At 48.5% G+C, this 27,991-nt stretch overlaps 13 protein-coding genes across 13 annotated transcripts; 8 read left to right on the forward strand and 5 right to left on the reverse strand.

Moving 5' to 3' along the window:
• Positions 1-783: 783 nt before the first annotated feature.
• N7520_007045 (putative NUDIX family hydrolase) lies at positions 784-1,738 on the forward strand (the record flags this gene model as incomplete). The annotated part of the gene is made up of 2 exons (XM_057140979.1): positions 784-1,098; positions 1,226-1,738. The coding sequence occupies 2 exons, from the start codon at positions 784-786 to the stop codon at positions 1,736-1,738; spliced, it is 828 nt and encodes a 275-aa protein (XP_056994985.1).
• Positions 1,739-1,822: 84 nt separating this feature from the next.
• N7520_007046 (MutT/nudix family protein) lies at positions 1,823-3,012 on the reverse strand (the record flags this gene model as incomplete). Its single annotated transcript, XM_057140980.1, has 4 exons — positions 1,823-2,061; positions 2,114-2,447; positions 2,726-2,818; positions 2,962-3,012. The coding sequence occupies 4 exons, from the start codon at positions 3,010-3,012 to the stop codon at positions 1,823-1,825; spliced, it is 717 nt and encodes a 238-aa protein (XP_056994986.1).
• Positions 3,013-3,527: 515 nt separating this feature from the next.
• Positions 3,528-4,345, reverse strand: N7520_007047 (HAD family hydrolase; the record flags this gene model as incomplete). Its single annotated transcript, XM_057140981.1, has 2 exons — positions 3,528-4,277; positions 4,337-4,345. 2 exons carry the CDS (start codon positions 4,343-4,345, stop codon positions 3,528-3,530), a joined length of 759 nt encoding a protein of 252 aa, XP_056994987.1.
• Positions 4,346-5,952: 1,607 nt separating this feature from the next.
• Positions 5,953-7,780, forward strand: N7520_007048 (initiator tRNA phosphoribosyl transferase family protein; the record flags this gene model as incomplete). Its single annotated transcript, XM_057140982.1, has 5 exons — positions 5,953-6,344; positions 6,460-6,494; positions 6,592-6,764; positions 6,870-7,533; positions 7,626-7,780. The coding sequence occupies 5 exons, from the start codon at positions 5,953-5,955 to the stop codon at positions 7,778-7,780; spliced, it is 1,419 nt and encodes a 472-aa protein (XP_056994988.1).
• A 59-nt stretch (positions 7,781-7,839) lies between these two features.
• N7520_007049 (aldo/keto reductase family protein) lies at positions 7,840-8,748 on the reverse strand (the record flags this gene model as incomplete). The annotated part of the gene is made up of 2 exons (XM_057140983.1): positions 7,840-8,175; positions 8,239-8,748. 2 exons carry the CDS (start codon positions 8,746-8,748, stop codon positions 7,840-7,842), a joined length of 846 nt encoding a protein of 281 aa, XP_056994989.1.
• Positions 8,749-9,572: 824 nt separating this feature from the next.
• N7520_007050 (alpha-actinin, sarcomeric (f-actin cross linking protein)) lies at positions 9,573-11,667 on the forward strand (the record flags this gene model as incomplete). The annotated part of the gene is made up of 4 exons (XM_057140984.1): positions 9,573-9,628; positions 9,684-9,750; positions 9,829-11,436; positions 11,488-11,667. The coding sequence occupies 4 exons, from the start codon at positions 9,573-9,575 to the stop codon at positions 11,665-11,667; spliced, it is 1,911 nt and encodes a 636-aa protein (XP_056994990.1).
• Positions 11,668-12,270: 603 nt separating this feature from the next.
• Positions 12,271-12,633, forward strand: N7520_007051 (uncharacterized protein; the record flags this gene model as incomplete). The annotated part of the gene is made up of 1 exon (XM_057140985.1): positions 12,271-12,633. The coding sequence occupies one exon, from the start codon at positions 12,271-12,273 to the stop codon at positions 12,631-12,633; it is 363 nt and encodes a 120-aa protein (XP_056994991.1).
• A 174-nt stretch (positions 12,634-12,807) lies between these two features.
• On the forward strand, positions 12,808-13,801 carry N7520_007052 (putative RNA binding protein; the record flags this gene model as incomplete). The annotated part of the gene is made up of 4 exons (XM_057140986.1): positions 12,808-12,859; positions 12,910-12,958; positions 13,011-13,080; positions 13,148-13,801. The coding sequence occupies 4 exons, from the start codon at positions 12,808-12,810 to the stop codon at positions 13,799-13,801; spliced, it is 825 nt and encodes a 274-aa protein (XP_056994992.1).
• A 516-nt stretch (positions 13,802-14,317) lies between these two features.
• Positions 14,318-15,598, reverse strand: N7520_007053 (WD40 repeat domain-containing protein; the record flags this gene model as incomplete). The annotated part of the gene is made up of 5 exons (XM_057140987.1): positions 14,318-14,454; positions 14,522-15,273; positions 15,327-15,366; positions 15,419-15,532; positions 15,589-15,598. 5 exons carry the CDS (start codon positions 15,596-15,598, stop codon positions 14,318-14,320), a joined length of 1,053 nt encoding a protein of 350 aa, XP_056994993.1.
• Positions 15,599-17,142: 1,544 nt separating this feature from the next.
• On the forward strand, positions 17,143-19,650 carry N7520_007054 (WD repeat PLAP family protein; the record flags this gene model as incomplete). Its single annotated transcript, XM_057140988.1, has 3 exons — positions 17,143-17,190; positions 17,270-17,723; positions 17,783-19,650. 3 exons carry the CDS (start codon positions 17,143-17,145, stop codon positions 19,648-19,650), a joined length of 2,370 nt encoding a protein of 789 aa, XP_056994994.1.
• A 173-nt stretch (positions 19,651-19,823) lies between these two features.
• Positions 19,824-20,694, reverse strand: N7520_007055 (NADHX epimerase; the record flags this gene model as incomplete). The annotated part of the gene is made up of 4 exons (XM_057140989.1): positions 19,824-20,350; positions 20,399-20,464; positions 20,521-20,629; positions 20,683-20,694. 4 exons carry the CDS (start codon positions 20,692-20,694, stop codon positions 19,824-19,826), a joined length of 714 nt encoding a protein of 237 aa, XP_056994995.1.
• Positions 20,695-21,056: 362 nt separating this feature from the next.
• On the forward strand, positions 21,057-21,654 carry N7520_007056 (mitochondrial 37S ribosomal protein bS16m; the record flags this gene model as incomplete). Its single annotated transcript, XM_057140990.1, has 3 exons — positions 21,057-21,133; positions 21,270-21,462; positions 21,610-21,654. The coding sequence occupies 3 exons, from the start codon at positions 21,057-21,059 to the stop codon at positions 21,652-21,654; spliced, it is 315 nt and encodes a 104-aa protein (XP_056994996.1).
• A 2,107-nt stretch (positions 21,655-23,761) lies between these two features.
• On the forward strand, positions 23,762-25,570 carry N7520_007057 (RNA-binding protein; the record flags this gene model as incomplete). The annotated part of the gene is made up of 1 exon (XM_057140991.1): positions 23,762-25,570. The coding sequence occupies one exon, from the start codon at positions 23,762-23,764 to the stop codon at positions 25,568-25,570; it is 1,809 nt and encodes a 602-aa protein (XP_056994997.1).
• Between the last annotated feature and the right edge of the window lie 2,421 nt (positions 25,571-27,991).

Raw genomic sequence — 27,991 nt, forward strand, 5'->3', positions numbered from 1 at the left:
AATTGACTTCAATGTTGTCGGCCCCTCAGCATAGGACTGCACAGCCCCGGTCATACCAAGACTTAATTGAGATACTTCTACAACTGAGTGTGATACCTAGTAGGTAGCTGTGATGATCATCGTGGATACTTGTATCTGATCACCTCTCCATCTCGACTCGGCGAGGAAATGCGACGATCGAGACTTGCCTATGCAGGAATTTGAAAGTTCAATTGCGCGTCTTTTGGACTTCCATCAAATAGTTGAGGTGGAGGTCTCATGTAACGTATGCTCATAACACGACGGTTGTTGTTGTTGCTGCTTATCCTGAGATGCAGCCATCAAGGACCGAGAGACGAGAATGATGGGATTCGATGGCTCGATTTAGCTAAAAAAATGATTTGTTGATGTTAAAATAATTATACTATAAAGTGCTGAAAGAAAAAGAGACCTTGTACGCTGTAGCTGCATGTGACATACGTCATTGAATTGATATCCGAGCCAAATACAAGTTGGACTGAACTGGCCACAACAGCGCGCACCTGACAAAAGCAAAGCAAATTCCTAAAGGCAATCTGAAGCGCTAACAAATCCCAAATCAAGTCTCCGATCCAACAATCCATCCACCTCACCGCCTCCGATCAGAAGCGTACACTGCAGCGCTGCACCCTGCGCCTGGACCACCGTAATTACACTACGGAGTCCGGATTCATGCTCCCCCGACTGAATACCATACGGCATTTAAAACACCTTTCAAAACTGACACCAATAACCGGAGCTGGCCTTGGCTGTTTCCGAATACCAATGTCGACCTTTACGCTCCCGGGCTCACGCACACGTGTCAACACCACACCAGACCTCTCGCAGGATGATCTACTCTCGTTCCCGGCATTCAAAGTTTGGATCTCCACGCTGCAGCGCTCCCTAGCTCGCCAACAGAGCCCATCACACGAATTCCATGGGGATCCGTATATACTGCGCACGATTGATATCCAAGCCGTTGATCGGTTTGGAGGAAGTAGACTTGGATTCATCAAGTTGAAGGCAGATGTGTCTAATGCCCGAGGCGAGAGTTTGCCTGGAAGTGTGTTTTTACGAGGTGGGAGTGTGGGGATGTTGGTGGGTTCTATCAATCTTATTCTTATTCGATGCTGTTTGAGTGATTCTTTTTAAAAAGAACATTCCAGTGCGGTGTTGATTTACAATTTACAATTTACTAAATACGGAATACTAACTATTGCACTAGCTTATTCTACAACCTGACGATATTCCTACCTCACAGGAAAATGGAAAATGGGCTATTCTCACCATCCAGCCTCGTTTACCAGCGGGATCTTTAGCTTTTGCGGAAATCCCAGCTGGGATGCTAGATGATCATGGGACGTTCGCTGGTGGTGCTGCGAAGGAGATCCAGGAGGAGACAGGGCTACTTGTGCAGGAGAATGAGCTAATTGACATGACTGCGCTGGCTTTACAGTCTGTTCCTGAAGGAAGTGAAGACGAGGCTCTTCAGAAAGCGGTGTATCCATCTGCTGGTGGGAGTGATGAGTTTATTCCGCTGTTTCTTTGTCAAAAGCGTATGCCGCGGAAAGAGATTGAGGCGTTGCAGGGGAAGTTGACTGGGGAGCGGGAGCATGGAGAGAAGATTACGTTGAAGGTTGTTCCGTTGGAGAAATTGTGGAAGGAGGGGTTGCGGGATGGGAAGACGTTGGCTGCTTGGGCGCTTTATCAGGGGCTGTTGCAGGAGGGGAAGATTTGAACTCTCCGTATTCGAAGTGGGTAAAATAAAAGTGTCGAAAGGAGAAAATATGAGGAGTTTGGAATTTTAAATGTGTTGGTGTATCTAGAGCTTCCATTTCTTCATCAACTCCATCCCCTCAGCCAGAGTGCCGATTCGAGCATCGATCGCATAGCCCTGTTGTTCCAATTTCTTGGTTTCTTCATATAAGGAAGCCAATGGAATAGAGAAGCACTCGATGAATTCATTTTCCTCGAGCTCCGGTTTCAGGTTCTGGTTTTCAGGAAGGCTCATATCCACACTCACATGAACCATGTTGAGGTTGGTATTACAGAAACCCGGGTCTAAAAAAATTATGAGTAAATTCACACAACCAACCAAAATAGATAGACATACCATTGTACATAATCGGGCTGGTCAGCTCCGCCACACCGACATATCCAGTTTCCTCTTTGAGTTCGCGCACCGCGCACTCCTCAGGAGTCTCACCGACATCAATAAGACCAGCCGGAACCTCGATGACAACCTTGTCAATCGGGGGCCGATATTGCTTTTGAAGGAGCAATTCCGGCCCACTCGGCTTGTTCAAGATGGTAACGATCCCCACACCGTCAATCTTCGCTGTAGCAGGACGAGTCTGGTAAATAGCCAAGTCAGTCACGATTATCTTCCAGTATAAGCTAGTGGCATGATCCATGGTCCATTTTGGGAAACCGGTTGAGTGACATGTCTAGAAACAGTCGCAATTTCGTGTCAGGCAACCGATAATGGCTGGACGCGGCAAATGTACCCGCCCAATACGAGTCAGGGTAGGGGTAAGCTTATGCTTATGTCGGAAGGTTACCAGGATCACATATTCGAGCTCGTAAATATGCACATGCAGTAGGGGATGGTTTCGTGAACAGCGATTGGGCCTTGTATGCCCTTTGGAAATGGGAGGATATTCACGGCCCGTTCTGGGAGGAGAAGAGGTGCAAAGGTGCCCGAAATGTGAGGCAGAAATCTTACCTGTCGCTCCGCAGATTCCCAGGTTCGCTCAACGCCCAGCGGGTCAGTATAGGTTGTTTTGACCAATCGAGTCCATCTGGCCTCAGCAGGGTTCTGTATGCATTTGATATCTTGGTCAGATGATGTTCCCAGGTGATGTCACAATTAGATTTTTTATTATTTTTGGACCGCAAGAAAGTAATGAATTCATACAGGGAAAAGAAAACAACACAAGCAAAAGCAAAAGCAAAACGTACCAGAGGTCCTTGTGAAATCTGTTTAGACTTGGTTAGGCTGGGGGGTGACATAATGGATTGGAGGAAGCTGTTGAGAAAGTCCTGTATAGAAGACCGAGAAGTTTGTAGTCTGGATATAAAGCTATGCTATTCTGAGCTTAATCGGAGACTATTCCCAATGTTGGATAGAAAGATGGAGGAGAGTGGATGGTGAGGGGGGAAACAATGGCTACAGTGGGGCTCGCTTATCGTATATCTTATCGGAGCTATGCAGACTATGTACATTTGAAATAGATATTCATCAGGAACCTGATACAGACCACTTGCTATTAGATGTAGTTTGATTCGGTATGATTGGTAAGGCCTGTATCACAAATCCTGAACGACACCATGGTAATGCAGGATGTAGCTAAACAAGCACTAATGCTTTAGGATTCGTCAGGGCGATCCTTCAGAAACTTGAATGGAAAAGAATTGCGGTCGAATAAGATATAAAACCGATATTAGGCGAAGGAGAAACCCAAAAGCTCCAAAACAATATGCTTGCTCTCATAACTTCATGTAGGTGAACAGAGGACAAAAACTCATCACAGGCTGGACTGAGCCTTGGCGGGCAAGCTCTCGATGTATTCCATGCAACTCTCAAATTCAGACCAGTCGTTCATGATGATGTGTACACCCAAATCCTTCAAGCGGGCACTCATCGCCTCCTGCTCCTCCTTGCCGTTATAGCTGCCAACATATCCGATCGTCCAGATACCAGCACGGATCGCAGCGAGGGCACCCGACTTGCTGTCTTCCACTGTAACAGTCTCACCAGCAGTCTTCTTAACATAGTTGAGTGCATGCAGGTAGATGGCAGGGTCAGGCTTGGAAGTGGGTTTGTCAAGGGAGCTAGCCGCACTGAATACCTTGTCGGCATCAAAGTATTTGTCCTGGCCAACCTTCTTGATAGAAGCCTGTACCCGACGCAGAGCAGATGATGAGACAACAGCGAGACCGTACTTCTTTGACTCGTACAGCTTGATCAATTGCTCGGTAGCGCCGACACAAGGCTTGGCCTTGGCTTCCAGCTTTGCAATGACCTTGTCTTCCTCCTTTGTGACGTAGCCCTCGAGCTCAGCAGGCTCCAACTCGAAATTGTATTTGGCCTGCAGTGAGCCCATCATGCCGCGGAAGTTCTGCCCGACGAAATCTTTGATGAGTTGATCGCCCGTATAACGATCGGGAATTCCCTTCTTCTCGAGGATCTCATTGGCCAGATCGGCGCAGGCTTCAAAGGCCAGCTCTTCCGACAGGACAAGGGTATTGTCACAATCCAGGAAGATTTCCGTGATCTGTAGATGAACAGTTAGCGGGGCGGATCCATTGTCAACAAACAATGAGATTCTCGAACCTGAGGCATGGTGTTGGTGAGGGGTAATTTGTATCTGCTCTGGTAATAGCGGAGAAGGTAAGGCTTGTTGCGGGGAAGAAAGGGTGCAACGCGAGAATGTATTGAAGAACTGAGGCGTGGGTGGAATCTACTGAGTTTCAAAGGAGAAGAGAACAATTTCCGGGCGGGAAGAAAAGGAATAATTTGAGCCGGGGGAAGTCACGACCCGAGTCATTTTAATGGGAAAGCATGACGCCGGCATAGTGTTGCTAGTGAACCGGGCCCCAGCGTGGGGCTGAGGTCATTTAGAAAGGACAGAAGTACAGGGTACTTTTTATTGCACACTTGAACACTATTGCTACTAGGTACTCGGTACTCCAAGCATTTTAACTTCCAAGGACCGCAGGGGCCCGGCATCCGCCAATCATATTAATGACATTGATGAGTCAGCGATCCAGGTCCCTCCCTAAACCCTTCTAGGAATAGCTTTCCCAATTTCAGTCTACGAGGTGGTTTCTTCCAGGTTTTTGCCATATAATTGATGAAGCAGGGTATATATCCCTCGCTAAGATCTTTATCCTAGAAGACATGGCTCATCAACCTCGGTCAATCTCAAAGTATTGGGTTTCCTTCAAGATACACCAAGACATGAGTATCTTCCCCGGTCCGTGCTTGCATATGAATGTTTCATTGGACCGGTTGATAGAATAGGAGCCTAACCTCGGAATATTTCGGTGATGCTGTTACCTTAACTCAAACCGTAAATTCTGCTATGTTGAACATAAATGTGGTAATAAGAAAAACCGATATCCAATAAGTTCACCTTCGTACTTGTGTACATGGATTTTAGCCTATACCCAGAGCTTATGAACTTCCTCTTTTATTTACCGTCAAATTGACCAAGGGCTCGTGCATGTCAAAACGATTGTCTCGTGGTCACGACTCCCCAGTCAGGCAATCCGGTCTTCTAAGAACTTCAACGATCAAGTGCGTAAGAACCGTCACAGACCCCAAAACCACAATCCACTTTATTCTAGTAAGACATGAGATCTATGGGTTCTAAGGTTACAATTCAACAAAGCAACTTTGGAAGCTTCGGAGAGAATCTACCTGTTTCCCTCTATGTATGCCCGGAGATCTTGGCGCACCCCGTGGCGTTTTTGGTGCGATTGTATACCTCAACTTCCATCTAGAATACGTCTGCACATGGTGAGAATATGTTTAAGGCTGTCTATTAACATTGCAAATGTGAACAACATAACTGAAACACCCGACTCAACTTCACCCTCACCTTCCACATTCACCTGACCTCCAACCCGCATTTGCGGTATTTCAAGGTCCGACAATAAACCGCGATGCCCCACTTCCAACAGCCGCGAGATGATTGGCCAGTCCCACAACGGCGGATCACAAGCGCACCTGCTATTTTCGCATTGGGCAAGATTCTCGACAAAGTTCTGGGTGTACACATATTCTGGACTTTTTAATATTCCAAGATTTGAATTGTTTTTGATATTACGATACCTCAGGTGCATTCAGTCACATCTCTCACCCTCATTTAAGGCACCTATCAGCTTAATCAAGTGTCACTGCTACCCCGAAATACCTCAAGGTATACTTGGTACTACCCGGTCAAAATGACTTTGTCAGGCTCATTTCCGGCATTGGAGGACCTGCATTTTCCATCCGCACAGGTATCCATTTCACAGACCCTCTCTTCGCTGCGTCGATCGGCTCTATCCGTATCCAACCGGCTTCAGTCCATTGAGGCGGATGCTGCCTTCGTGCAGGAGGTGGCTGAGCAATATGGCCTTCCGCTGATTGCCAATGAACGCTGTGGTAGTTGGTATATTTCCCCCGCCGCCAAGAAGGGTAGTGCCTACTTCAAGAGCACGGATGGCCACACGGGGCAATGGGATTTTAGCTTTCGTAGGCTGAACCTGCAGCTCCTTCCGTTGGCGAACGAGCATGGAGGGTTAGTTTCATTTCCGTTTCTTGCCGGGCATTCCTTGATTGGTGCTTTTATCCGGTTCTCTTTTTTGGCTACCCTTGATTGGATATTGCGGCATTATTTCGCCCGATATATTTCGTCCTATTGGTGGATTGAGTCAAACTGACCGTTGAGTTTTTTATTCGCAATATAGATGTGTAATTGTGGATTCTACACGCCGAGGAAAATGTACGACGATATCTCTTCTAATTCGTGGAACTGGGAAAAGGCATCTAGGAGATGCTTTTGTCCCAGCATGCAGTGTAGCCCCGCTGACGATACCCAGTGATGCCCGATGCCTTATCCAAAACCATACCCATTTGGAGTGCAGTGCTGAACCGCGCCTTATTCCCAACGGAAACCGCATACCATGGAGTCCAATTACCACCCAACTACCTCGGTAAATCCGAAGAATCGCAAATCGAAAACCGCATTGATGGTTTCGTCCATTCTCTCAAGGTGCGTCAATCCCATGCATCTATACCGTACGGGAAATTTGAGCTATTACCCCTCTTCACCCGGGTGGAGGAGGCGCATGAATGGACTAACATCCCCACTGTATAGTCCCTCAAACTCGACCTAGATCAGCTACGGCAGAAACTCGGAAAGCCTATTCGGGTAGCGTGGGCTAATCCGGAGTACTTCTATCCGACAGATCTGCAGAAAGACGATGACTCGTGTTTGTTCGTCCTGTGCTCCGCCTCAAAGCGAGTTCATGGCGCTGAAATGTCCGAGGGTGGATACATCCAAGGTGCTGGTGATGACAGCGAAGGCTGGGCGCATGGGCTTACGCCTCCCGTGTTCTGGGCGAATCAAGCTGCGTTGAAGCGCACCTCTGAGGAGGATTTGCCCGATCTGATTGCGAAATTGATCGCCGAGTATCAGCAACAGCGTGGTGAAGAGGAAGCCACGCTAATCTCTCCCACGCGGAATCTGTATCTCAATCCGAAAGTTCCCAGTGTGAATGATAGCAAGTATGATCTTGTTATCGACTGCAATGGTGATCCGGCCGCCGTGCAGGACAATCCGAAGCGTCTTAATCTCGGTTGTGCGTCGGCCAAGCTAGGCAGTCGGGATCTACGAAAGTCACTGGATAAAGTGCGAGATTTTGTTAATTCTCAACTTGGGTCAGATCCGTCGCAGTCATTGCTGGTGACTTGTGATACGGGGAAAGATCTCTCGGCTGGAACATTATTGGCAATTGTGTGCCAATTTTACAATGATAACGGTATGTCTCATGAATGCTCGAAGTGGAATTTAAAGGCGCTAGATGAGAATGGTGTTGGGAATCAAAATAAACGAAAACTAAATCAAACCCAGGGGAATTCGATGCATCGCTAAGCAAGCGTTCGATTAGCAAGACGTTCATCCGACAACGTCTCGCGTGGATTGTGTCTTCGAAACATGACGTGAATCCGTCACGCTCGACATTGCAGTCGGTGAATGCCTTCTTGATGCAACCTCCGGATTATTGAGGACAATAATTATGATATGTACTGCGAATCTGGGACCCACAGAACGTCTACCGGGGTGCTCATTCGTTGACCACAGCCTCGACGATAGCTCCAGCGTCCCCTTGATCAAACGAATCCAACAGCTCCATGTCCTCTGCGCGGAGAGTGAAATCGAAAACGTTGGCATTCGCAGCGATGCGATCCGGGTTATCCGTCTTGGGTAGCGGAACCCATTGCTTCTGCAGCGCATACCGGATCAAGACCTGCTGAGTTGTCTTGTTGTACTTCTGCGCCACCTCGACCAGCGCAGGGTCATTCGCTTTATAGTTTCGCACAATGGGCGAGTAGGCCTCGACAATGATGCCGTTCTTCTGGCAGTATGCATCGATGGTGCGCTGCTGGCACCAAGGGTGGAGCTATGTAACAAGCACGAGTCAGATAAAAACAACAAAATGCAATAGAAATGAGAAATGACATACCTCGATCTGATTGACCTGTGGCGGCCACACCTTGGCATAAGACTTCATCTCTTCAATTTGTTGCACACCAAAATTGCTCACACCAATGCTCTTGGTCTTACCCTCCTCTTGCAACTTCTCTAAAGCCTGCCACAGGTGCTTGCGACCAGCAAAACCAGACTTGGAGCTATGGATCAAGAACAAATCGACATATCCTCCCGGACCACCAATCTTCTCTACACTCTCCAGTAGCTTTTCATATGTCGCCTCAGGTGACCCCGCGGGGCTAAGAATCTTGCTTGTCACGAACACCTCCTCGCGGAAAAGGCTGGAGGAGCGTAGAGCCTCTCCAACCTCGGCCTCATTTCCGTAGAACTGGGCTGTGTCGATGTGTCGGTATCCCACCTCAAGTGCCTTTTGCACTGATTTGCCGCATTGGTGTGTTGGGGAGCGGTAGACACCGAATCCAATGCGCGGGATGCCCTCGTTGGAGTTAGGGAGGGGGAGGCGGTCGGTAATCCTGTAGGCCATCTTGGGGTTTTTTGTCTTCAGCTGTAAAGAAGGAAATTGTCTTGGAAACTGTACAAATGTTGCAGGGGGAATTGCGACAGAATATGTGAGGATTTCGGTGTTGTAAAAGCATTGTGCCCCGCTCTACGGAACCGGATCGAATGATATCATTCATCGATTACTCACGGAGCACACCATCTAGAGTCTGGAATGAATTTTATTTGTCAAGCTTATTGCACCATTGTTAATTGTACAATGTATTTTTTGGGATTTTATTAATTCTGTATAGATATAAATAGACAGGAGAACGATTTACCAGTGAACAACTGCACAACCAGATATGAAGGAACATTACGTTACTGCATATGGAGGACAAGGCTTTAATCATTCTGAGATAGCATCGTGTTGGACAAAGCGCCCTTGTGTGATGATTGGCTGAATTTAAAGGATATGGAACGATCGCCAGGGATGAAGCGCTTATAGGTCACACTTGCACATCCCGTCACAATCCTGGAACCCCTTCCTGCTGTTTCATAGGCCCATTGCTTTCCTTTTCTCCCTCAATCAACAATATTGTAAACAGTCTGGTATAGCATCAAAGGAAGATAAAAAAAAGTGTGGTTGCTAGGGTGACTTGCGGAGTAGCGGGAGAACAGAACACCCCGCCCCTATCGACTCGACTCGTCTCGAACTCGACACACAACTCGATCTTTTGACAAGTATCAAGGATAATCTGCTTCTCCGAGACTAGTCCAAATTGGCAATTTTCGTGCCTTTTATTCTATCCTTGATTCATTTCACTTACGATACTTGCCAATCGGCCCTGGATGCCTTCCTGATCGACGATGTTGACGGTTGAGAAGCAGTGGATTAATGTGCAGCAGAAGACCTTCACAAAATGGTGGGTTACCCCTTGGTCAGCCCATGTTGACAACGAACTGACTTGAACCCCATAGGTTGAATGATAAGCTGAAGATCAGGAGTTTGGCGATCGAGGATCTGGTTACCGATCTCTCAGATGGTGTAAGTGTCCCTTCCATCTCACGCCTGTGACAACACTATTTCCGGTTAGACTTTTGCTGATCTGTTTTGTCCTACCAGGTAATTCTTATCCATCTTCTCGAGATACTCGGTGGGGAATCGCTCGGTCGATATGCGTCGAAGCCCAAGCTGCGGGTGCAGCGATTCGAAAATGTCAACAAGGGTCTGGACTTCATCAAGGGGAGAAGGATTCAAATGACCAACATCGGAGCCGAGGATATCGTCGATGGAAACCGCAAGATCATTTTAGGTCTGATCTGGACACTCATTCTTCGGTTCACCATTAGTGATATCAATCAGGAGGGTATGACCGCCAAGGAAGGTCTGCTGCTGTGGTGTCAACGAAAGACCGCATGTTATGAAGACGTGGAGATCCGAGATTTTTCATCCAGCTGGAACAATGGTCTAGCATTCTGCGCCCTACTCGATATCCACCGACCCGACCTTATCGATTTCGATGCGTTGGACAAGAATGATCACCGCGGCAATATGAAGCTCGCATTCGAAATTGCCTCGAACGAAATCGGTATCCCCGACCTCCTCGATGTAGATGATGTGTGTGACGTGCCCCGACCCGACGAGCGTTCCCTGATGACCTACATTGCCTACTGGTTCCACGCCTTCTCACAGCTGGAGAGAGTTGAAAATGCCGGTCGCCGAGTCGAGAAGTTTGTCAATAACATGCACGGAGCGTGGGATATGCAATCGGGTTACGAGCGTCGGATGAAGGAGCTCCTCCGGTTGATTCGGGCTCAACGTGACCAATGGCAGAATTCTTCCTTCGAGGGAACATACAAAGATGTCAAGGAGCAAGCTGCCCATTTCTCGCTATATAAGCGAAATGAGAAACGTCAGTGGGTGGCAGAGAAATCTGACTTGGCTGCTTTGCTGGGTAACATTAAAACAAAGCTGGGGACGTACCGCTTGCGAGCCTATGAACCACCCAAGGAATTGAGTCTGGAAACCTGCGATCAAGAGTGGGAATGCCTGACCCGAGACGAACACCAGCGCAGCCAATTGATCAACGAGACGATCCGAGATATCAAGAATGCTCTCCGCCGATCATTTGCAGACAAGGCGAATGACTTTGCGTTGACTCTTAAGACTTTATCTCTGGCCATTTCAGGACTCGATGGAGATGTTGAAGACCAGCTGGACCACGTCCAGAAGTTGAACATTAACCTGCCTCCACTCGACGCCTTCCTCGATACCATCGCCGAACTAGACGAGCAGTGTGCCGAAGCCAATATTGAAGAGAATGATTTCACCACCTATACCCTGGACGAGTTGTCCTATGAACTCAGCCTGGTGAAATCTAGTATCTCGAAGAAGCTGGCCTTCCTCGAGAACCAGATGGTCGCCCGTAACATGACCAACCTGACCCCCATCCAGCTGGAAGAGTTTGAGTCGGTCTTCCGCCACTTTGATCGAGACGCATCCAACACCCTGCATGAGCTTGAATTCTCCGCCGCACTTGCCAGTCTGGGACTGGTTTACGACGAGGATGAAATGCACCAGGTCTATGTGGAGGTTTGTGGGGCAGCCCGACTCTCTCAAAATGCCGGTGTCAGCTTCGAGCAGTTTATTCGCTTCATGGTCAGCGTGACAGAAGACCAGAACACCGCCGAACAGGTATTCCAAAGTTTCAGGGAGGTTGCCGATGGCAAGGTTCGTATAAATAATTCCATGAGGTGCTTTTGATACTAATATCTCGCTTAGCCCTACGTCACGGAGCTCGATCTCCAACACTCACTCATTCCCGACGAAGTCATCGAGCACCTGATGAAGACCATGCCACAGCACGAAGGTCCCGACATGCTCGAGGACCGTGATCTCGCCAAATTCGACTACATCAGCTTCATGGAAAAGATGATTGAGAATCAGAAAAGTAATGAATAGGACTAATGGACATCGTTCAAATGTCCCTTGCACAGCATCGCCGGTTATACATGGGGTTTTGCTTTGATAGGGTGTTGTCGTGGTTGTTTTTATGGGGTGGTGTTCCTGTCTTCTCTCCGAAGGCTCTGCTTCTTGTTTTATTTTTTGCCCGATATCCAGCATGCATTCTGGGGTTCGGCGGTTCTCCCTCGTTTTCTACCGTATTCTATGTGCTCATATTTTTTTGTATTGAACAGGATACCACCATGAAATAAATCCAATGTCAAATTTATCTACTTAGGTGCAGTTGAAAAGGCCTGATTATGGGTGAACGAAAAGAGAGGCTCCTTAGTTCTCATTTCTTGCTAATTATACAAAATGATCTCCAAGGTGCCAACTGCATTATCCAAGTTTGGCAGAAGCTTATCACGTGACATGTCTCGCTGACACGCCGACACGACAGTCCAGTATTCACTGAAAACCGACCGGTGAATTCAACCCCTTTCACATCATTCAATTCTTCAATTTTTAATTGAGCCGACCTGTGACCTATAAATTATACCCTCCATTTTTATATCCTCTCCTTACCATCTGTCTCCGTGCTCTACACAATATCCTCCCAACATGGATCGCAGCTTGGATGAGATCATTGGCGAAGACACAGTAAGGCGCCGTCTGGCTTCGATTGTGAGCCACTTTCCTGAAGATCTCAACGACTTACATATCTATAGCGCAATCAAAATCGTTCTTCCGATGGACGACGCAACCAAGGCCCAGGCCGCCGTCGCGGCGACCGCGATGGCGTTAGAAAGGTACTGCCTGCTCGGACCTGACCCCAAATCCTCGATGTCAGACGTCGCAACAGACAAGATCTACGCTAACTTGATTCGAATTATTTGCAGGTCCGCCCTCCTCTTCCTGTACCGATTTTTCTTGCGCCATGACAAATATTCGTGGCCAGTAGTCCTCTGGATGGCCGGAGACTAGCCATCGAGGAAAAAAGCCGCGAACTTGGGAAACCAAGCTAGTTCATGCTCCATACTCTGACGTCCAGCTAACCTTATCTCTTATTTCGGACACTACAGCCCTATTCGCAAGACCGAGGCCGTGTCGACCTGAACCTGTGAATATACCTTGCTGAACCGGTCGGAACTTGCGCTAATGGTGATTTTCAGTGACTGGGTGCATGACAAGTATGATGACGACAAAGATAGTATGTTCTGCTGTTCTCTGGATAAAGTTCTTGGGTCTGACTTTTTACAGCCCGTCCTCGCCGCGGTGGTCGTTCCCGTCGTTCAAACTCACCTGAGCGGTATGAGATCACCCCTCAGCTCTCAATGCTTGGAAATACTAAATAGATATAGCGGTGGCTCTACTATGACCAAGGTGCGCGTCGATAACCTTCACTACGATATCACCGAGAGTGATTTGGAGGTACGTATCTTGAAAAGCCGGGCTAGAATCCTCTGGTTTTCATAATCTAACGGCCATGGCTATATAGGATCTTTTTGGCCAAATTGGACCAGTTACCGAACTTACCCTCGTCTACGACCGCGCTGGACGCTCCGAAGGCGTGGCCCACGTCACATACAAATACCTCAAAGACGCTCACACGTCCATCAAGGAGTTTGACGGCGCCAACGCAAAGGGCCACCCCATCCGCCTGACCCTCATTCCTGGGCGACGTGAACAACACAAGAGCCTCTTCGATCGCGTGGAACGACCTGGACGGGATGCTCGCAGTCTGAGCCCTGGAGGTGGTCGTGGCGAGCAATCAGACCGACGCCGCGGTGGTCGTGTCCGTCGTAGCGATGTTTCGAAGCCTGCCCCCGAGAATATCGACCGCTACATCCCTGGAGAACGCGGTGACCGCTCTCCCCGCCGTAGCGGTGGTCGACGAGGTGGCCGTGAGAACCGGCCTCGCAACGAGCCGCGGAATGAGAACGGAGGTCGTCGCACAGCGAATGGTCGTCCCCGGAAGACACAGGAGGAATTGGATCAAGAGATGGAGGATTACTGGGGTGGAAATGCTGGTACAGACAACGCCGAGAAGCCGGTCGGTCAAGAAGAGCAACAGACTGTTTCCGCTCCAAGCAGCACCCCGGCCGCTCCAGCTGCGACTGTGAACGACGACGACATCGATATGATTGAGTGAATACGCGAAACCGATGATCCCGTGTGATTGATTTCTTCAACCCTCTCCTCTTCTCCCCTGTTCTTTTTCCCAGTCTCCTTTGTACCGTTTCCACTTCACCTGTGAGAAAGCTTCATTGACATCTCGCTCTGTGGTTGCGAACATTGGTCAATCATACAAACCGAGGACTGGGGGCACTGTCATTCTGCCGCCCCCATCAAATTGTCATTTTCCTCCTTGGCCCTTTGCTCCGATATTCCTACTTGTATCTCGAGATCTAGCTAGCCTGTGTCTGGCTCAAATCAAATACTTCTCAGCTATCACCCATCATTTCGGCTTTGGCACATCGACAAATGGAAGCCCCGGTCTACGCGATTACCACGACGAAGCCACTTCCAATGTTCTTTCTTACAGCGAGGAGAAAAAGTTGGAATTTTGAAGGGTCTGATTATAAAGATACGCTGCGTGGCAGACGGAAACCCATTGAATCCTTTGCTGTACACGGCGGAAATCTCAAGTCTAACCCTGAATCCCACTTCACCGCCACAAGCCGTATGGATCACGACAAGCCTTCCACAACTTGATGGTTCCATCTTCACTGCCAGTACCGTAGAGCTTGCCATCAGGAGAGAAGCTTATGGACCAGATGGGGCCATGGTGACCTTTTTGAACCTCTGTAGATACATCGTTAGTTTGTCTCATTCGTAATTTCGCTCAACGATGACAGGCGAAGATACATACCCAGCTCTTCGTCTGTGTTCAGATCATAAACCCGTGCCCAGGTATCATTCGCGCTACCGGTAACCAAGCGCCCAGATTCACTATTAACTGCGGCACTAGCGACCTCGTATCCAAAATCGACCTTCTTCAAAAGTCGACCGGGCTGTAGCCCATCGAATAAATAGACAGTCTTGCCCGCGGCGACAGTCAAAATACCAGAATCATTAGGCCGGGTTGCAAGGTTATTCAGCTCACAGGACCCAATCGCGCCTTCAACTGCATACTCCAGCACGGGATGCCGAGATCGCAGATCCCACCATCGGATCTTCCGATCCTCAGCCGCAGTAGTAACGATATTGTAATCCTGATTCCAAACGATCGACTTAATCGTGCCACCGTGCACTCCGGGTCCAATTTCATAACTTGTCACTGCACTTGTATTGACTTCGCCTCCACCCCCACTGCTGGGAGGTGGAAGAGGGGGTGATGATCCATTGCTGCCGCCTCCGCCGGTTGTAGAGCCGCCACGGCTTAGATCAAAGATGCGCAGCTTCTTCTCTGCGCCGCCAGTTGCGAGAACCTGGGGGTTCGATTGGATGGGGAAAGCGATAGCGCGAACGATATGTGCGTGCTGCAATGTGTGCAGACATTCGCCTGTGTATGTGTCCCAGACTTTAGCTGAGAAGTCGGCTGCTGCGGTAGCGGAGATGGCGGCGTCGGCGGATAGCCGGGCTTGCCAGACAGCACCTTTGTGGCCTAGAAATGTGCCAATCCTAGATGGTGTTAGAGGGAACGTTCTTGATGCGATGCGCTATGTTAGACGTACCAGTCGCCAGTGATACCATCACGGAGCATAGGGTTGTTATCTAGAATTGGTTGGTGAGCTTGGAGATAAGCTTTCGAAGCTGTCGGGTATACCTTTGCATGCGGAGATTAGATAGTACTGATCATCTTCGAGATTGGAAGAAAAACTCAAGTGCGTCACTGGGCGCGAGTGCCCGTGACAGGTCAACGGGACGACCTTGGGGATATCTGAGACGGGAAAGATTAGCCGTCCATATGAGAATACGTAACATGTGCCTACTCACCTGCAGCCATTGTGAATTTGAGAAGAGGATATCGCCCCGGGTATGTAGGAAGTGTAAAGAGAGATGTCAGGTGTCGCAGGTAGTTGAGAAGCGCGTGACAGTGCCTTGTTCCAACGTAAAAGACCCGAGGTGGGCTGAACTTTCGAGCTTAAAGGAAGGACACAAAGAGATTCGTCAGGGTCGTCACGTCGTCAATGAGGTTGGAGCAGGACAAGGACCGAAGTGGGAATGACTGCCCACGCAGTTTGGGAGAAATTAAGGATTCGATATTCAATGATTTAGGTAAATTGGGCCTGCAGCCCACTTTGATGAGGTAAGCGGATCCACCAACACGTGCTGTATAGAATGAATGGGAATATAGCTACGGAGTAAGTTGGAGACAATTGTAGTTGATTGAAACTCACAAGCCATGGCCAGGGAAGAAATGGATTTGAAACACCCTTTCTTCCATAAGAAATGAAGCAGGGCACCTGAAACCTTCTATCCAAACCCTAGTTAGCAAACCGTCGATTATTTAACCCCTTGAATGTACGTCTACGCAGCATGAATCTCTGAAATCCTTGTGGATGCAAAGATGCCGAACTTCGTGATCGGTCCTTCAGCTGATCCAAATCTCTGGGGTTTGGAAAGGGCTCAAATGAATTTGGACAGGTCCAACGTAAGGTCAGCGGATATAATGTACCTAAGCAAGCTAACTCGATCTCATGTGGACATGAATGGTTTCTTTAAGTCGCAATTTTGTCAATTTGGGAGAAATCGAACAGCAACAGCAATTGCATGCAAAGTATGGCCATACCAATGAAAACAGACTTCTTCTCTTTACTAACAAGTAATTCTTTTCCCGCCAAATACAACAATTTGTTACATAGGCTGCAGAAAACGAGCAACAGTTCAGATTCCGGTGGGGTTCAGAAGCAGAAAAGTTGAACTTGTAAGTTGAATAATCCATGGAATAAGTTATTGATTGAAGCCGTAGTCTTATGTATGATCTGAGGCTTGTTGAGAAAGTCATGTTGTGAAAGTCATGTTGTCTATCAAAAGCATCATATGTCACATCGTTCCTGGCTTCTTCCAATGTCACCATGAAGGGGTTACTCTCACCGCCAATTCCATTCTTGCTTGGCAGCAGCCTTGCTAAATCCCCCGGCGACTATTCGAATTCAGTGCGTTGTAGATCTCCTTCCATGATAGGTGGAGGTTGTATCATTAAAAGATCAAGTCATCACTTAATATGCCCCACTAGCACATCACTCTCCACATGGCTGAATGAATGTAAGTGAAAGCTTGAAGACCAATCTAGAAGCATTTTCCATTCAAATTGTTACTAATTTGGCTTCAGCTATGACTCAAAGTAAAGCCGTTACTAATGTAATTCTAGCAGGTTCGTCATAATAACTCCACCGCCCACGTGATATGATGCGCAGGCGGGGACCCCAGAACGACTAAAGGACAACAACCCTCACTGAACAACAGCTTCGTCGATCAGTGATACCCTTGGTGCCTTTCGCGTCTCTGTGTTTCTTCTTCTCCCGTTCTTCAGTTCTGGTTGTATGTATGCCTGACTTCAAGATCTCCGCTTCTCTTGAGGGTCACGGCGATGATGTAAGGCTCCCAGAACTCCCGTGCTCTCACGACGTACCTTGTTGGCAAGTTTGCTGACTCTTCACCCTTTTGATCACAGGTTCGCGCCGTGGCCTTTCCCAACCCCAATGCAGTTTTTTCAGCCTCTCGTGATGCCACAGTCCGCCTCTGGAAGCTCGTTTCAACCCCGCCCCCCACCTACGATTACACCATCACAGCGCATGGCCAAGCATTCATCAACACCTTAGCTTACCTCCCACCATCATCCGAATACCCCGAAGGTCTCATTCTATCGGGTGGCCAAGATACCATTATCGAAGCTCGGCAACCTGGCAAGAAGGCGGATGATAATGCAGACGCTATGCTGCTTGGTCATGGTCACAATATTTGCGCTCTGGATGTCTCTCCGGACGGTCAGTGGGTTGTGAGTGGTAGCTGGGATTCGACAGCTCGCCTTTGGAAAGTTGGCAAGTGGGAAGCCGATGTGGTATTGGAAGGACATGAAGCCAGTGTCTGGGCTGTGCTAGCTTATGATAAGGACACCATCATCACCGGTACGATATCATTGCCGTGAGAATAAAATGGAAGACACTAACATTCTGTTACTTTTCAGGCTGTGCTGACCAAATGATTCGCATTTTCAATACATCAGGAACGCTACTCGGGAGCGTTAGGAACTCCAACGACGTCGTTCGAGCCTTGTGCAAGGTTCCTGCGTCAAACCCAACTGGGGCACAATTTGCATCCGCTAGTAACGATGGAATTATTCGACTTTACACTTTGCAGGGTGATCTAGTCGCCTCGCTTCACGGCCACGAGAGCTTTGTTTATTCCCTTGCTGCACTGCCTTCAGGCGAGCTCGTCAGTGCGGGAGAAGACCGAACCGTTCGTGTCTGGAACGGAACTCAATGTGTGCAAACCATTACACACCCTGCCATCTCAGTATGGAGTGTCGCAGCGTGTAAAGAAAGCGGCGATATCGTCACTGGTGCTAGTGATCGCATTGCTCGTGTCTTTAGTAGAAGCCCAGAACGGCAGGCGGCGCCGGAAGTCATCCAGCAGTTCGATCAAGCAGTCAGAGAGTCAGCAATTCCAGCAGAACAAGTTGGAAAGGTCAACAAAGAACAACTTCCGGGTCCCGAATTCCTGCAACAAAAGTCAGGAACGAAGGAAGGTCAGGTACAGATGATTCACCAAGATGATGGCAGTATCACTGCCCATACTTGGTCATCTGCGACCCAGGAATGGATCGCCGTTGGCACGGTGGTTGATTCAGCAGGAAGCAGTGGCCGCAAAACAGAATATCAAGGACAAGAGTATGACTACGTCTTTGATGTTGATATTGAAGACGGCAAGCCTCCGCTCAAGCTCCCTTTTAATGTCTCACAAAACCCTTATGAAGCAGCGAACAAGTTCATTGGTGACAATGAGTTGCCCATATCATACTTGGATCAGGTTGCAAATTTCATTACACAGAATACCCAAGGCGCCACCCTTGGTCAATCCCAGGAGCCAACAACTCAAGGCGCAGACGCTTGGGGCTCAGATCGACGATACCGCCCCGGGGATGGAGACACCCCAGCCACTGAAACCGCAGCGCCGCCTCCCCCTCAACCACGCCCTCAAGTTCTACCCCAGAAGACTTATCTATCAATCCGGTCTGCCAATCTGAAGGTTATTGCAAAGAAGCTACAGGAGCTTAATGAGAAGGTTCTGGCCGAAGCTGGGAAAGATATTGCCTTGGATCCGACTGAGATGGAAGCTGTAGTTGCTTTATGCAACCAGCTGGAGTCCTCTTCAAAACTTGCGGATTCAAGTGTTCTGGAATCTGGAGTCCCATTGATTTTCAGAGTCGCAACCTCCTGGCCTGAATCCACCAGACTTCCTGGACTGGATCTCCTGCGTCTACTTGCTGCCGCTGCACCATACACGGCGTCCACGGAATATAACGGCAACAATCTTGTATCTGGAATTATCGCTAGTGGAGTATTCGATTCGCCTCTTAACGTTAACAACGCGATGCTCACCATTCGAATGCTTGCAAATCTCTTCGAGACTGATGCTGGTCGGAACTTGGCCATAAGCGAATTCGACCGGATTGTTGCTGCGGTCAAGTCCGCTTTGGCCAATAGTGATTCGCTAAATCGCAACCTCACCGTCGCGACTACGACATTATACATCAACTTCGCCGTCTACATCACTTCTGAAGGCAGGGAACAAGATCCTGAGTCTGCAGAGCGAGGACTGATACTTCTTGAGGAGCTTTTCAAGATCATCGCCAGCGAGAAGGATTCTGAGGCCATCTACCGAGCACTTGTCGCGGTGGGTACTTTGGTAAAATCTTTGGGTGTTGAAGTCCAAAGTGCTGCCAAGGAAATCTACGAAGTTAACAATGTTCTCGCGCGGGTTTCTGGGACAGCGGCAGGAAAAGAGCCGCGGGCGAAGGGCATTATTGGCGAGATTCGAGACATCGCTCTTTGATGAACCATGCAGTATCTTTTGTTTGAGCGCATAACTAGATTCCCTGTCGCTTCCATAGCGATCATGATGCAATGCTTCAATCCAATTTTTCATGATGCTTGATTCCTAGTCTCTTTTTATCTGACAGAGCTCCCTTGGCGGCTTCTCCGCAAGATCTTATCAAGCAAATAGGGTTAAAGTCTTCCCTCTGCGTCAACCTTGACCTCCAAAACCTGCTCGATCCCGGGGTATGGGGGTAGATCCAACCCATACTTGTCCGTAATATCTCTCGACAAAAACCTCCCTCCAATAAAATGCCGCCCTGAATAGAACTTCACACAAGGCTTCGGTGCTGTCAAACTAATAAGCGCCTGCGGCATAAATTTCGCACCAGGCCCCTCCTTCGGTGGACCACTCTGGATATCCCACGAACTAGGCGCATCGACACTGAGCACTGGGATATTAGCGGTCTCGATTTGAGAGATGATAGAACCAAATGGATCACGGAGTGGGCCACCGAACGAGAAACCAAAAATTGCATCGACTAGAAAATCTGTCCCTTTGAGAGCAGCTCCGAAATCTGTGGTGAAGGGGACGGAGAGGTTATGAAGCTGGGTTTTTAGGCGCTGGTATAGCTCATTTTTCCCTTCTTTTGGGTAGTAGACCGAGGGTTTGTATCCGTATTGTGCGAGATGTCTGGCTGCTACGAGACCATCTCCGCCTAGAACATGTTAGATTATAGAAGCGGACTAGTGATATGTTTTCATACCGTTGTTACCGGGTCCACACACCACGAGGACATTTGGGCCTGCACTGAGTGGGTGGACTTTCCATACTACAATATCCGAGTTAAAATAGCCAAATCAAATGCTTTGAGGTGCAATCACCGACCAGCTTGCGAGACGGAAAGGCCTGCCAGTTCCATTAACTGGTCGAGGGACCAGCCGCCCATGTCCATGAGATCTTTGTCAAGCGAGGCGGCATCTTTTGCCGAAATAGACTAACAATTATCCCAATTAGCTGTGTCTCGGTTGGGTTCCCTTGTGAGCGTACCTTGAGAGACATTGGGATTAATTGTTTGTAGCGTCGCACGGTGGGCAATGTCAACCGTTTTGTGAATGAGCCTATCATGCAAGTGTTAAGATCGTTTTCACTGTGGAAGGAAAGAGCCTGGTGTTTTATCTGGAAATAGAATAGGATATCAAAGTTACATTGTATGTAGCAAAGATAATCGAAAGAAGAAACGACGTTGAGGACCTTATACATCGCCATTGCATCATCATCCCCCACTTACGCTAATCCGTATCTGGAACACCCGGATCATCAATTTCTCCGCCTCTCCTTGAACTTTTGCGGATAGTCCATCTTGCCTTCTCTGAGTCGATTCCAGATCCCATTAATTGCGAAACCCTCTCAAAACCGACGACATGGTTGTCCGAATTCGATTGGCGCGCTTCGGCAACAAGCACAGCCCCTTCTTTAACATTGTCGTGGCGCAGGCACGGTGCGTACATCTTTTATCCGGAACCCGACATCTTCGATTGCATCCACCTCTCTTTAGACAGAGGAGGATCGGATCTTGTTGGCATATAAGATATGCATTCTGGAATTAATATCAATAATGCTAATTGTTTAATCAGGTCCGCCCGCGGCGCCAAACCCCTCGAGGTGATTGGCACCTACAACCCCATCCCGAAGCGTCCGACGAACCTGTATGATGAGAACGCCAGTGCGCGGCCGTATAAGGAAATTGCGCTTGACAGGGCACGTGCGAAGTACTGGCTCGGTGTTGGTGCGCAGCCTAGTGATCCGGTGTGGAAGTTGATGAGCATGGTATGTGAGGTTGGATTTGAAGTTGGCCACAAGGTGGACTAGATTGGCGAATATCGGATTTATCAAGATCTTTTTGCTGTCTTTTCTATTTTGTGGCCATCAGGCAGTTTTTATGGTTCATTCCAGGTGCTAACTGGGTTATCACAGGCCGGTCTTGTTGAAGAGAAACCCGCCACCTACCACAAGGCATAGATGCCGTTGTCCCGATAGAAGCCGTCTATCTCCAAGGAATTTTCTGCCTACCTTGAGGCAGTGGATCCTGATAGACACTGGGCTACACCAAGAGATCTACCAAAGGCCCTAGGCTAGGGTCTAGGGCCGTGGGAGACCAGTCCTTGGCGGGATCGATTATCCCATGTACTCTTTGTTTTGATTTTGGCATTTGAGGCGTTTCTTGCGGGTGAGGCTTATTCTGGAAAGGCCTTTGGGACATAGATCCCCCAAATATTGAATGTACTTATGTATACTACTATGTGAAAACATCCGCGCACGCGCAAATAAGCATTTGGCGAGATGTACATCTCACTCTCTGACTGGACAACCTTTCTTTGTCGATCCGATCTTCAACAAAGGGCCCGATTCGAAGGCGCATACACTATTAACCCAAAGCGTAAGTCGGTTTGACGCGTGATCAATACGATTCGCCCTCCCAAGGTAAGTGACGCGCCTATGACCGGTCCTTTTTACAGGCATCCACACAAACAACTTTTCCCAGGAACGTAAGGGAGGTACTAGACCACATCGAGGCCAGTCTCTGTCCCCCGAAGTTAGGATCTTCTCTCCACGGCCCAACCATACGAACCATTCGCGGTTGATAAGCCCAAGCCATTTCCTTGTTCCAGCCAATCCGATGGCGGATCCGGGTTCGAACCCGTGGCAATTGGTCAGCCGCCCTGGAGGATCGCCGACTTTGAGTTTTTGAATTCCATGGATTTGGGCTGACCGTCCAGCTTTGCTCTCTTTGTACTCCATGACAAGGAGTCTTAGGAATGTGTTCGGTGCCTGAAGCATTGACTTCTTTACTCTAGAGAGTAATATGCACGGACGGATAGATCATTCCTTTAACTTTGGTGATCTATTGTAATTTTAATCTTAAGTGGATTCGGATCGTGGATTTGGATCTTGGTAGGTCATCTTGGTCTCTTTATCATCCCTGATTTGCTGAACTGTCGGATTCATATCACGATCTATAGTCAATCGGACCATTTCAGTTTGGGCGGGGGAAAAGCTGCAAGTCCGTTGACTGCCGTGCTGACGCCTTTAGACCAGGGGGTGTCGCTAGCTTTGCAGTACTTCAACCTTCCTATTCGTCCACTCTAGTTTACAAGGTTGTTTGTTAGTCATGAATAGGCTACACTCTTACCTATCCCAGGACTAGTTCAAGTTACTCAAGCGCGTAAGTATACAATGATCTGATATTATAATTCAATACCGAGGCACGGTGTCAATAGAGATTTGAAACGGCAACCCGCATAGCTCCATGAATCCGCGTGTTTCTAGAACAACCCCGAGTTTTAAATCTGAAAATAGAAAATAGAAAATCACAAAAAATACCGAAAAAAAGATAAAAGCGGGAAAATGTACAGGATAAAAAGAAAAGAAAAGAAAATCCAGAAAAGCAAGAAAAAACCGGGGACATTCCCATCTGCAGGCTCGGGGCACGCACTTTACCCACATCCACGTTCTGCAACCGGCCAGGTTCCAGGGCGGCGCAATGTAATTATATGAAATGGTATTGTAATTTATTATGGCAGTACTTATCGATACTATGAGACCCACTTAGTGAAGTTAAGTTCCTTCCCTCTGTAATTTACATGTTTTCCCCCGTTAAGTCGCGTCCGTGAAAGCAGATCCATGGATCTGGCACCTGGCTCTTGCACTCGACCGTTCCGGACTCTTTTCTTTCCCCCCTTCCCCCTTCTAACCTTTCTTTTGCCCCCCCCCCCTCTACCTAATCCACCACCCCCCTTTTCATCCTGCATCTCCATTCCTTTTCTATTTCCAAAGTCATTCGTCATATTCTGGAAAGATCAAGATACGATAGTCCGAAATAGATCGAGCCACACCCCCAGACCGACTCGAGTCCCGCGCGCGCCACTGTCGCAGATCCGATGAGGAGCGAACGTCCCTGCCACACCACCGATTGATTCACTCGTCTCGCCCGCTCCTTTCGTACGCGCATTCAGACCTGCGTCGCATAATTTCGCGCACTGTGCTTCCATACCTCACCGACTCCTTTTCGCGGGCAACTTCCCCCGTGTCGCGCATCTCAATCCTTACTTTTCAATTTTCCTGAGGGATGAGCGGCAGCTCGAATCAGTCCACTCGAACGAGTCCCGGCTCTTTCGGAACAACCCAGCGCACAGAGTCTGTATCTTCTGGTTCATCACCGACTCAACAGCCTCTCTCCAAGGTGCCCGCGACGACTCAGCATGCGATGTCGACCGACGTGTATAACCCAAGTGTCTCGCAAGCGCCTTCATCTTTAGCTCCCACTTTCACATACCCTTTCTCCCCTCTCGGATCTAGCTTCGACAACGGAATGCGCCTCGGTGATGCCGATCGCAACCTCCAGGGCCTCAGCGGCCTGGGGCGCGCGAACAATGGTGGCGCAATTCTCATGCGCAAACTTCCCCGGAATACGAGCCGGGAAGCCCTTCGCAGTATGCTCCTCTTCGCCAAGGACTTTGTAGATGCCGATTTCGTGACCTCCGACTACCCTGAGGACGATGGGTTTCTGAGCGCGATCGCGCGCTTCAATACTCTGCCCGCGGCTGAAGAGGCCCGTGCTCTTCTTGACGGCAAGCCGAACTCGAAGAACGACGCAAACATGGTGGTTGAAATGTACCCTGGGCCGGTCGGATCCAACCTCTCAAATACGCGTCGCAACACGATCGATCACACCGCGACGCGTGGCTTACTGGGTGGTGTCCCCAACGGCCACCTTTCACGTCAGTCATCTCGTTTCAACGGTACTTTCCAAAGCTTGGAGCGACTGTCCGCTTCCAATCCATCTGGACAAGCGATCGGCGAAGGATTGCCCTCGGCATCTGAGTCGGGATCGCGTCTCCATAATCTCTTCTCTCCACAATCCCCGATCGGAAACGGAGTTGGCGATCTGCCCCGCGTGACTGGAAAGTCCATGATCGATGAGGACCCCGATGAGGAGACCGGAGAGCTTCTGAAGGACCCCGTGGGCTATGCAGAGAACGGCCACTCGGGCTCAGTCTCTGTTGGGCGTCGCTCAACCAACCCCCAGATCCCCACTGGTCGCTTTGGTAGTCTATCCCTCTCCACGACAATGTCCTCGCCCCCTCTACCTAATTACGCGTCTGGTGGCCCCGGCCCTCGTATGAGTGGAAGTGGCCCATCCTCTGCATACCCGAACAACCATGGCCAAGGTCAAGGCTACCCCTATGTTAGCCAACATACCCCCCGCCATAGCTTGCCAGCTGCCAACCCCAACGACCTCAACCCGCCTTGCAACACACTTTATGTGGGCAATCTGCCTCCTGATACATCTGAGGAGGAACTGAAGGCACTTTTCTCCAAGCAGCGTGGATATAAGCGACTCTGCTTCCGCAACAAGCAGAACGGCCCTATGTGCTTCGTGGAATTTGACGAGGTTGCTATGGCAAGCAAGGCTCTAAATGAGTTGTACGGTTACAAATTGTCCAACAGTGTCAAGACTGGCATTCGTCTCAGTTTCTCAAAGAACCCCCTGGGTGTGCGTTCTGGTCAACCCGGCAGTATGAACCCTGCCAACCCCCTCTCCGGGCCCGGTGTTCCAAACGGAAGCAATCTCAGCGGCGTACCCAGTCATATGTTCTCATCGGTTACTGGGCCACCTCCAGGGCTCGCAGCACCTCCAGGTCTCGCAATGCCTATGCCCTTGCGCAATGGCAGCAATGTTCATGCCCAGCAGGGAAGTCCACACCCGATGATGAACAACTCTCAGTTCAATCACAACTCCGGTCTGGGAATCCGAGGCAACGGAGGTAATCCAATGATGATGTCGCCGCCTCCTGGTGGCGCTGCTGGCAACAATGCGGGGCCAAACATGAATGGTTTCAATTCCTTCTACCCTGATTATATGATGGGTCGTTAAGGCTCCAAGGCCTTGATTCTGATATGATGTCCGGCATGTTTCATGAATGAACTGGGATACTGGCGCATTGGGGGTTGCTTTCGATTCATGAGCTAGATCAGCATTCGGCGGCTGCATACCTCTTGGGAGTATTGATTCGACACACTCTGCTCTTATGTTTTTTCCCTCTGATTTAATTGCTTTTTATCATATGCGTTGGCTGTTGGATTCTTTGTATTGCATGGGGACTCGGGCGCTCTTTTCACATTCCTTTTTTTCTCCTTGGGAGGATTGCATTTTAGGTCATTGTTGAGCTTGTACTCTTATTCGGGTCGGTGTGTGGTGCCCACACCGCGCATTGTTTTTTTGTCGATCATTCGCGTTCTTCATCTCCACCCTCATACCCTTGTTTTTGCTTGTGTTTTTACTGTTGGGTCTACTCTTGAATTTTTTTCCTTTTCGCCTGTCCAGCCTTGGGCTTTGGCTATCCTTACCTTATTGGGTGCGGCCTACCTAGGAAGCTGCACAGCTTTATTTGACCGTGATTCCCCATTGAACCAGTTATTGATTTGTTTGTCGTTTTAACAAAGCATCTTATGTGTGCAACGGAATGGATTTTGCTATTATTTGCTGCAACCTTCCCTACTTTGCAAGTACCAAAGAAGGTGTCTTATGTGGCTTTTCTTTGCCTTTTTACCTAATATCCTACTCCATGGCATGGGCTACGCAATGTCGTGGCCTCGACTCAAGTCGACTACGCATTCTCGCAGGCGTTCCCCTCATGTTTCCATACATCATCTCCTGGAGCGAAGGAGAAAAACAAGGCGTCCGGCTCATGGTATTGTTTTCGATCCATAGCGCATTTCAATGTTCGCTCATGCTCTCATCGCTCGCATGGCCACTCCTCATGTCTTATGCTTTCCTTTTTCTACCTTTGTGGACTCTATGCATCGAGGGTCTGCTAGCTTTCTCTTATGATCGTTATGTCTGGGATAAGATGAGGAAACGCGGCGCGTCTTTTATGTTCTATGGGTATTTGTGTCTTTATTTACACACTCTTTCTGCCTTGCTTGGTGGACCTGACTGATATATTTGCTACAATCAGTATTTGATAAATTGGATGTTTGCAAACACTTATACATGTATACTGTAATCCGAGGACCTATCAAACTCTCAGTTGTTTTTGGCTTGCGGTATGTCGACACGATACTCGCTTCATGATAATCTGGCTTTGGAGAAGGAACCAATAAAAAGGCATTCAATTATTTTTCTACAACAAGATATTCTTAAAATTGAACAGCCCCGATCCGACAGTGCTAACGTGGTTTAGATCATGCAACTAAATACCGCTAGATACAATCTAATCATTTGGCCAATTTCTTGAGCTCAAACAAAGCAGTCTAGTCCCACCAACAGAATAGAACAGTCATCAACTGTAGGTTTTTATGGCTGAGACAAGGCCTAACAAAAAGCGACAACAAGAAGGATTTTATCTTGTCTCTGGGTCAGGGCTGGCACAGGGTAAGGGAATTTGTGAGGAAGAGATGGAGTACAGAGTACTTGGATGGTTTAGTGGCTAAGACTGGATCACTCAAAACAGTGGAAGCACGCGATAAAAAGGATAAGGATGATCACTTAGGATGTAGGAGATCGTCACATTACTTGACCTAGATGATAAAAAATAATGTAAAATAAATAAGGTGTCGATAAAAAAAAAGATGACCTGGACACGCCGAGAATCGAACTCGGGCGACGGCTATGAGGTCCCGTACTAATAGGGAAATTCATGTCACTTCCGGTGAGGGAAAGTCGCATAAGAGCCGCATTCTACCACTAAATTACGCGTCCCTTTTTCGTACATTTCTCTTCTTTTTAGATCTAACACCATTCCTTCATTTTCTCTTTTTCGTCTTTCTCAACCATACTTTTCCACCGCCATCATTCCCAGGGCTCTCATCAGTTCTATTCTGACAGGATTTTATACTCCGGATCCTCCAAATAATGATTTTTAGAAAGGTTTTCAGTTCTCACTCCCTTTCTTGCTTCTTTCTGCCTTTTTCCCCTCTCCCATGCACCTCCATGGGGGCCATATCACTTGGAGAACGGATGCCACACAACTGAGCTCCATGCAGCATTCAATCGTTGCGGGTGGTCTTGACCTGGGTGTGGTTGAGTGACTTAGCGGTTTATATACACAGGTGGATATTCCGTTTTTGATAGTGTAGAGTACAAGTATTATGCAATGCTTGATGAAAATGGGATTTTTTTTGGTCTTTCATTGTTCGATAATTAACTCATGATAATAGTAGTGACAAACAAAGGGGGCAAAAATGGATGACTTGTGTCATATTGACATGAATCCTATGTAAAAGTACTGGTGACGAGGTAGCGATTGCGCGATCAACAATGTATGAGTCCGTTAGCTTAATTAGCTTACTGATA

This window comes from Penicillium odoratum (assembly GCF_028828045.1).
Source record: "Penicillium odoratum strain IBT 22623 chromosome Unknown utg000005l_segment0_segment0, whole genome shotgun sequence".
Lineage (NCBI taxonomy): Eukaryota > Fungi > Ascomycota > Eurotiomycetes > Eurotiales > Aspergillaceae > Penicillium > Penicillium odoratum.